General features: G+C 41.3%; 1 protein-coding gene across 1 annotated transcript; it reads left to right on the plus strand.

Annotated features, from left to right (window-relative positions):
• The first annotated feature begins 112 nt into the window (after positions 1 to 112).
• LOC131795133 (SH3 domain-containing protein 19-like) lies at positions 113 to 9158 on the plus strand. Its single transcript, XM_059112704.2, is given in 10 exon segments — positions 113 to 206; positions 681 to 947; positions 2584 to 3434; positions 3437 to 4724; positions 4920 to 5043; positions 5415 to 5555; positions 6003 to 6483; positions 7098 to 7298; positions 8133 to 8233; positions 8369 to 9158. Coding segments are annotated over 9 exon segments (3468 nt in total). The 5' UTR covers positions 113 to 206; positions 681 to 786; the 3' UTR covers positions 8489 to 9158.
• Positions 9159 to 9337: the final 179 nt, after the last annotated feature.

Consider the following 9337-nt stretch of genomic DNA (forward strand, 5'->3'; position numbering starts at 1 on the left):
CTGTTATGATCGCTTGAAATAACCGCCAACATTCCATTGCTACCCATAATTCAATGGGAAAAGCTTGAGTTAAAGCAAACTAAACCAGCGGTTTTCAACAAAAGACTACGGCCCAGGGTTCGGCAAAAACAACTTCCAATAAACCTGAAACATCACGAACCACAGAGAAGTAGCGTAACTCCGTTAATTTTTGTCACAGCTACAAGGTATATTTTTGTATATTGCATAATATTTAATCCGTACCTTCAGATTTTAGAGTAAATGCCATACACGTACCGTACAGATCATGTTGAATCGATTTTTCAAACTGAGTTACACGTCAGATCAGGCTTACTTCACTTTGAAGGTAACCTGAAGTACGCTTCAATTTACTCGAGAATAATCAAATTAAACTTGCTTGATATCAAATATTTATCTCTTAAATGTAAATAACTACTGCCAGTGAATCCTTCGATGTCGTCCCCGCTGTAAATTCACTTGTCTAGTGTTGTTTAAAACTGATTCAATACATTGCGAATAGCCTCACATCATTCACTACAAGTTTAGCTTTAAAAGTATGGACACGAACACGCCTGTTCAAATTATTACACCAAGAAAGTCGTTGAAATTGATTAGATCTTTAATTTTACTGACCTTGCAATTCCTGATGATGCACTTAAATATCTCTTTTCTATTCACAGATTTCTTACAAAACTTATGGCTGTCTCCAATTAGTTGAATGAGATAGCTTCAGGCCTCTGAATCCAGTTCTTCTTTCCTTCACAATAACACCTGAATTACCGTTCAATGGCTTCTTCAAAAGCCCACCCTCCCATGCCTGCAAAGAAGCCTGGGCCACCTCCTATACCATCAAGGTTAGATCTTGGTGAGGCACCTGTGGATTCTGTCAGCCCCAATAAAGGGCCCGGAAAAGATGACTTATCAACCAAAGGATCCCCAAAAATTAAGTGAGAAAAAAGCACAACAATTATAATTATTATAATCACTAAGTACTATTCTTACTATTATTATTATTATAAGTTTTTTACTTTTGTTATTATTGTTTATTATATTTCTGTTCTTAAATCCCCAGTAACCAATTGGTACTTCCTGTTGTGTTGTCTGTGTCTCAGTGATGATATTGTTGACACCATTAGTCATGTAGTTCCATTGTCTTGGTTGGTCATTGGGATACTTTGGTTTGGTTCATCAACACTCATCCAAAAAGTGCTCAATCAGAACTTTGTTACATGTTTACAGGCTGCTTCATGAAACCTTAAATAGGGTCCTGTTTTGGTTACTTACTCCATTACTCCAAAGAGGGATCAGAATATGTTTTCTCTATAAACTAATCCTTTAACTCCCACAAGTGATAAACAAGTAACTTCTCACTGTAATATGTATATGTCCAGCAAACAGGTAATGAGAATACTCAAACTTGTCTGGTAGAAGTTGTTATCATAAACTAACACTAAATTCTTGTATTCAATTTACTGGGAAATGTATGACAGCTAGAGGGGAGAATTGACAATTAGATATTGGGAGTTAAAAGGTTAAAAAACAATTTTCAACCAAAGTTTAAAAATAATTGTTGAGTGCATTGGTTTTGCTTTGCTTTGCTCTCCTCTTAGTCTTAAAAACTGGCACCTAATCCTCTCAACCAATCTCAGTGGTGTATATTAGTCATGTTTGGTGTAAGGCTAAACCAATTATGACTTGGCCTCTTGCATTTTCTTGCAATCCAGGTAGATAACTTGGTTCTAATTTGAGTTTTCATTGGCTCCTTATGATAGCAGAGCTCACAGAGCGTAGCCCCATAATTATACAAAATAGTAGTAACCCATAAAGCCGAAAAAATTTGGATGTATGACCATATGACGGTACAACTGTACGACCATACAAGGGACTACTTTTAACATACATGGTTAAGTGTACAGCGGACACGCCAATGCCATGGCTTTGTTCAGTAGTCCAGTGGTCAGTGCACTGGGCTCTGAGGTGGACGACCTGGGTTCTAGTCCTGGCAGGGGCAAGGTGTTGTGCCCTTGAGACGTGCAGGAAAAAAAAATGCAAGCTCCGAATTTAGGCTTGGCTAAATTTATATATTATTTCCTTTTTTCTATTTGGCCATTGTAGGTTAAGGGTATGCTGGCTTTTACCCCTTAACTCCCAAAAGTGATTAACATGTAACTTCTCCCTATAATATCCATACATTATCTAGCAAACAGTTTATAAGAACACTCAAACTTATCAGGTAGAGGTTGTTATCTTGATCTTATGCCAAATTCTCTCAACTAATTTACAAGGAAATGTGTAGCAACTAGAGGGGAGAATTGACAATCAGATCTTGGAAGTTCAAAATTTTTACAGAGACATATACAGAGAACTACATGAAGTACTATTTTTCCTCAAATTTCTCAGGACAAGACAACAAGTACATGTAGAGTTTTTGGATGGGAGAATTAGCTCTGAGATTTTCTAAGTTAAGGTTTGAAATATTCTTCACCATACCTTGTTGTTAAGAGAAATTTTTGAAAGAAAATATCTACTAATGAGATAAACATTTGAATACAGTTTGAATCGTTTCTGTCTCTTCTTAAATAGGGCAAAAGGGAGGCCAGAGATAACCATAGTATCAGCAAGACCAATGGATTCCTCGGAAGTCATACCACCTCCTTCCAACACCAATCAGCCTGCATCAGCAACTCAGATTCCAACTATTCCCCTAAAGCCAGGCCGAAAACCTAAGGGTAGGGAGCCCCCACCCAGACCTAAGTCCCGCCCTGTGAGTGAACTTAACTTGGGAACAGATGAAAAGAACGAAGGGGCAATTTCTGGGGAGGGAGCCAGCGTTCACGAACCTGCTGAGAAGGGCAGGGAGAGGGAGAGGTCGAATGGAGTGGAGGTTCCGAAGAAGGGGCCTGTCTCAAGGATCTCAGCACCAGTTGCTCCGGTGCGGAAGATATCAAAAGACGAAGCTGAGGAGAGTGATATCGTAGGACGAAATTTAAATCCTTTCTTTAATGATAACTTAGAATCGAATGGAGAAGTAGAACCTGACACAATGAAAGGTCTTCCTGTAGTAAAGAAGCCCGTTCCAAAGCCCACAGTCATCCGACCAAAACTGAAAGAAAAGGAAAAGAATAATTCAGACCCCATCGTGGACGATGATGAGCAAAATGGCGTCTGCAGTGTAATAACGGTTCATGATGGAGCTACAGGAAAGAAAAGCAAACCTACAGTCATCGTCCCTGCTAAAACAGCCAAGAAAAAAGCAGATGACACAGAAGGTTTGAAGGGGAAGCAAGACAAAAAAGAGGAATTTGGTGAAAAACCAAAACCTGACAATAGTGACGGAAGGAAACCACTTCCACCTGCTAAAAAACCAAAGCCGCCTGTTAAACCGAAACCTTACAGTTCTTCAGAAACGCCCAGTAAACTGTCGACGGAAGAAGCCCAAAAGAGATTACCGCTGCCCCCAAACCTAAAAGTAGGCCCACGGTGATAGTTGCGGCCAGGCCTCCAAAGAAGAGTGAAGCCGTGAGGCCTGGTGAGGAATCTTCCGCAAATAAGGATCAAGAGGATAAACCTCCTCTAAAATCACCCAATACAAATGAGTCTACTCAGAACATGCAGGAGGCAAAAACCAAAGAAACAGCGGTTGATTCACCAGCTGTGAAACCAAGGCGTGTTCCTACTGTTATTACAGCATCCCGCCCTGATTCACCAAGCCCTCATGCCGAGCGTAAACCTCCCAAAAGGCCAAAGAGAGGACCGAGTATCAAGGCAGCACCACGACGACCAATAAGTGCTCCAAGTGAGGAGAACCAAAATTTCGGTGCCCTTTCAACCGACAGTCAAGACGAGCTAAACACGCGAGTTTCCCAGCAGGACGCGGAAACACTGCAACAGAAATCACCAAAACCTAGAAGACCCGTGAGTTTGCCTGGAGTCAAAGGCAGAGAAGCGTTAACAACTGCAGAGAAGGCGAGTGATGCTAGTTCTCCTCCAGAAGAGACGAGTAATCAGACAAGGAAGAATTCGAAGAAGAGACCACCTCCGCCGAGACCACCTGCAGTGGATAATGCTGGTAAGCCTGTGGTACATTCTGAACCCCAAGATTCGAGCGACAAGTCCAAAGGGAGAGGAAAACCCCCTCCTCCCAGACCTCTCGCGGTGGGACATGCCGGTAACAAAATCGACACGGCCGAATCAGCAATCACCGATGTGCATGACTCAAGCGAGAAGTCAAAAAGAAGCAAACCACCGCCCAGACCTCCCGCAGCGAGTCACGCCGGTGATGGACCGGCCTCGACTCCAGAGGAAGACAAGACCGTCATGCAAGACTTTGATGATAAAAAGTCAAAAAAGAAAAACAGACCTCCGAGGCCGTCCTTCAAGGTGATTGACACTAAACAATCACGTGGGGGTAAAGAGGAAGGTCACGCAGACGAGAAACGCAAACCAGCTAAACCTGTTCCTGTTGCTCCACTTGGAACCAATCTCACGAAAACGAATGTGACTGAGACACGAACGGTGGCCGAGTCGTCAGCTGACAATCACGTGAAAGACATGTCACAGACGCGTAATTCTGAACGAAGAGGAGATGGATCTGCCACTGAAGACCACGAAGAAGAGAGAAATGAACAGGCGTCTTCGAAAACCAAAGCGAAACCAGCGAGACCTCCATCTTCTTCAGTCTCGATTAAGAGCAAACCACGTCGACCATCAACATCTGGCGAAAAGTAAGCAAAACCTAAGCCTTCGTTGTAGACTTGTTTGGTTGCATTCGCGAGTTAGAAACCGTTCGTCAGACATTTGGCGGTAGAAATTGTATAAGTTAAGATGATTCATGGCTCAGTTTTGCTTTCTTGTTTGTGTTCATTACTAGACGTTTTACTCATTTTGTTTCCCATTTTTTTATGCGTGCGTGGACCCAGGGAAGAAGCTAAAGAAGAGCAATCTACGACCACAGTGTCATCCGTGAGTAAGACATACATTGAACCTTCCGCCATTGCTTTGTACGACTATGAACCTACTGCAGCGGATGACCTATCATTTAATGTAAGTGAATGAATTTATAAATTAATCTATGTTTTAGTCCGTTGGGGTTATGTTTACGGCGGTTTGAGGATTGGAAACAGGTCACACAGTTGGAGACGTCTAACCAGCAAGATTTTCCAGCAGAATTAGCAACTCAGGAAACGTAAAAGTCATTCTTTCTCTCAAAACTGTAGTGGATAGCGACATCGAAATAAACGTTTTTGAAATTTTGGGGCAAGTGTCCTATAAACCATTTCGATCACCGTCAGAAGATGTTCACTTCCAGATGACTGGAAGTTGTAGCCTTTGCAATTGTTTAAGTTGATAAATCCAACGTTAGTTAAGGTGTTGCATTTGATATCAAATAGTGGTTGATCTTCTCTCGTCAACAGGCAGGCGATGAAATTGTTCTTGTGCAAAAGATGGACGATGATTGGTACGTAGGCCGGCTTGGAGATAAACAAGGGATGTTTCCAGTGAAGTTTGTGGAAATAATTGAGGATCTCCCGCAAGAAACGAAATTACAAAGTCAGGTAAACGTGTACAGTTTACTTCTTTTAAAGTACATAATCAGAAATTCCTTCCGCGGAAGCTTAATATCGTAGTTAGTCTTCTATCTTCTCATTGGAATGGTCTGGATGCCATGGGAGGGCTATTTAAGATAAGAATTTAACATTCTCACTGTATTTCTCTCCACTTTTCGCTTTGCATCTCTTTCTCTTTTAATCCAGAGTGAGACTGTAGTTATTAGGCTTTCAGTCAGTAGAGGAGGTCGAAATTGAGCGACAAAAATGAAAAAATGAAAAAACAACTTGGCCGTTGGTCTTGGAGAGAGAAAAAGGCGGTCTTTGCTTTTTTTCTTTCTCTGGATCATACGTCGCGGTGTTTGGCTGCTAGGCCCACGGGCACGGTGTCCAAACCATTTAAGCGTTATTTGTATAGACCGCTGAAATGCTAAACATGTTTTATTTTTTGTGCAGCCAGCTACACCGCCAGAGAGCTCCCCATTCAACGTGATGGCATTGTATGATTTTCATGGAAACCTGGAGGATGGCGAAATAGACTTCACTGCGGGTGAAATTATTCACGTGGTCGCCAAGATCAACGACGATTGGTTAAGGGGCGAACTCCGTGAGCAGTCCGGGGCCTTTCCATGTAACTTCGTTGATATAAGTACAGATGTAATCAAGAAGTTGCCTCAGTATGAGGAAAAGGAGACCATATCCAAAGGTAATGAAGAAGAATCTTCGAACCCGAGTTCAAATTTGTTCTGCGAGGCGTTGTATGATTATCATAGCGACGTCTCGCAAGATCTAAGCTTCAATGCCGGAGATGTCATCAGAATTAACAAGAGAGTAGGCAAGGATTGGATTGAAGGCGAACTTCAAGGAAAAATGGGTATGTTTCCGGCAGCCTATGTAGAAATTCTTCACGACGTGCCAGAACAAAAGAAGCAACCAGGTGAGCAATAAGCTTTCATCTTCGACTTCTCACTTCCCACGGTGAATAAAGCTGAAGAAAGCTCTTTTTGGAGGAGTTTTCCGTCATTGTGTAAGAATTTTGAGAAGCGTATGAAAAGCGCTGGATAGTTGAGTGGACCAACGCTCGATCAAAGTAGTATTGCTTTCACGTGTTAGAGGCAGTTAGCGTGCGAACGAAGAGAAATTGCCGGCTGGCTATATAAAGGCGGTTTTAGAAAATCGAAGGGGGGTTTTTCAACGAGAAATAGTTTTTTTCCATTATTAGCTGCAAACCTGCTTCACTCTGCATGCAAATATAAACGTTCAGATAGAACGACAAATGATAATGAAGATGGCGCTAAGGCCAAGCAAAGGACCAGGTGCGGCTTTTTAAGCAATTCACAGTTTTCTTGAAAAGACAGAACAAAACGAAAAAGGTGACATGGTATATTGTTAAATGGAAATAATTAAAAAATAGTAGCAAAATGAGTCATTTAGAGAAAAGCGCTTTTACCAGGTGGAAATCACCTCAATTTTGCTGGAACTCAGTGTACAATTGAATAAGACCAATGGTTGCCAAGGTTGTCATTAGCAAACTTGTCTATTTATATTCAGAGGAGAAGGAGCATCACAATGTTGAATATGGTATAGCACTGTATGATTTCACCGGCTCAGCAGCCGACGAACTGACGTTCCATAAAGGAGGCAAAATAGAAATCACCGAAAGAATTAACGATGAATGGCTGAGAGGAAAACACAAAGGACAGGAAGGAATGTTTCCGCGGGCTTTTGTGCAACTTTCAAAAGAGGAATCAGGTAACGGATTGAATTAAAAGCTTACCTTTCTAATAAATAGACAGCTATGTAGGTTAACCCATCGGCCTAGGTTATTACCCCGCCGACGGATGATGTCGGAAAGAAAAGCTACTGCTCCCCAGTGGATGGGATGTTTTTTAATCGTATGTTTCCCCACGAAGTTTTGACGGTTGACCGTTACCATTTTTTCCTTAAGTGACGGGAGATATTTTTTATTTTTTCGCAAAGCATCTTGCCTAAGAACACGACACCATTACGTAATCGGCCAATGCCGGAGCCTGAATCAAGCACTAACCATTGTACCAAAGCGTTACCCATAGCGAAGGACGAGTTACTTTCAGGGATGTTACATCTAGGTCCAACGTAAATTCTTTGAGTACTAGCACGTATCTCCCTCTCTTTATTTAGCTAAGCCCTCTTTTCTGCCTACCCCAGTGAAGTTAACTTTCACTCGTAAAGAAAGGAGACAAGGCTTACAAGGACTCGAAAAGTAAATTTTAATCGCATCGCGCAAAATGCCTGGACATTATTAGTTTTTCATGAGCACTGAAGCGGGTAAATTTGAATGCGATCGCGCCTTGAAAAGCCCAGATTAAGAGAAGAAAGGACCGAAACTAGCGTAGCAGCGTTGATAATTGCTTACCAAGGGAAAACGCACGAGGCTTCTGTGTGCCTCTTCTCTGCTTGAACATCTCCGAGTGAAATGTCGTAAGGAGGAGGGGCAGAGCGATGTTGAATAAGCTAGCTTTAATAACCAAGTACCTGCACCATCACACGACTTTACGTTTAACGGCCAAAAAATATTTACTTGTACCTTTTTTTCCTTTCATGCAGAGACAGAATTTCCACCTGTCGAAAGAGAAATGCAACCAACGCCAAAAGCCAAGGCGTTGTTTGATTTTAATGGCGAGTTTGAAGATGAGCTGTGTTTTAAAGTAAGATTCTTGTTAATCAGTTCTTCTCACTTCCACATTTAACTACTTGCTTCAAGCATTTTATGGACATCTTTCTATTTCTATGTTTCCAACGCACTCTCGATTAATTTCGTATGGCGTCTGTTTTTCCTACAGACTGGTGACGTAATTGTACTCCTGGAGCGCGTAAATGACGAGTGGCTTCAAGGGGAACTGGAAATGAAAGTCGGTCGATTTCCAGCAGCATTTGTTGAAATCCTGACACCACTACCTTAAGATTTCTCTCTAGTGGAATCTACCTAATGCAGAAAAAAGACAAAAACAAAAGAGGAAAAACAATGGAATAAAACCGCAAAAACAGTTGTCTCTGTTTGATATTTTAGGAGGGGGAGAAAGAAACCATTTTCAGGCATAAATGTGGTGGCCGTGCACATTTCGCGAGGCTGGAAAATTAAACTTGAGCAAGTGAACCTGGTATTTGTTCTTTGCATTTGATGTTAAGAGAATTCATACTGGACTGGCTGACAACTCACCTCGATTTTATGTGACAAAGTGAAGTTCCGAGGGCACACTCGCTCCGGTGTGTTTGGCATGGGAAGAGGTGATGATAAATTGCAACCGTTTGATTGAACAAATAGAATTACTACAAATCAGAACTGTGAGTCTCGCTATAGTCTTTTGATTATTTTTATTTTAATTCATTGCGCTGAGAGAAAAGTATCCATCCCAAGTTAGATCGAACGCTTCTTTTGGTCCATTATTATGACTAGTTTTCAGAAATGAGTTACGTATTTTTTGGAATTATATCAAACTGTGAAACAACAGAATGTAAAAGCCCAAGAGATATTGAAAAATTGCGATGCGATGCGATGATCTTTTTCAACCATTTTAATTCAAACCGGATGATGTCGCTTGTCAATTAGCGACTCGTTTGTGATTGTAAAAATTATTCAAAATATATAACAATTTTTGAAATCTGTCTTCTTTTTTTCCGTTAGAAAATACAATTCTTCTGTTCTGTTCTGTTCTGTTCTGCACTTTCGTGTTCTAGTTGTTTTACCCACATGTTTTCTCCCTAAACGACACATACCTGTAAATTCTTAGTGCGATATTTTTTCATGTTGA

This window comes from Pocillopora verrucosa, chromosome 14 (genome assembly GCF_036669915.1).
Source record: "Pocillopora verrucosa isolate sample1 chromosome 14, ASM3666991v2, whole genome shotgun sequence".
NCBI lineage: Eukaryota > Metazoa > Cnidaria > Anthozoa > Scleractinia > Pocilloporidae > Pocillopora > Pocillopora verrucosa.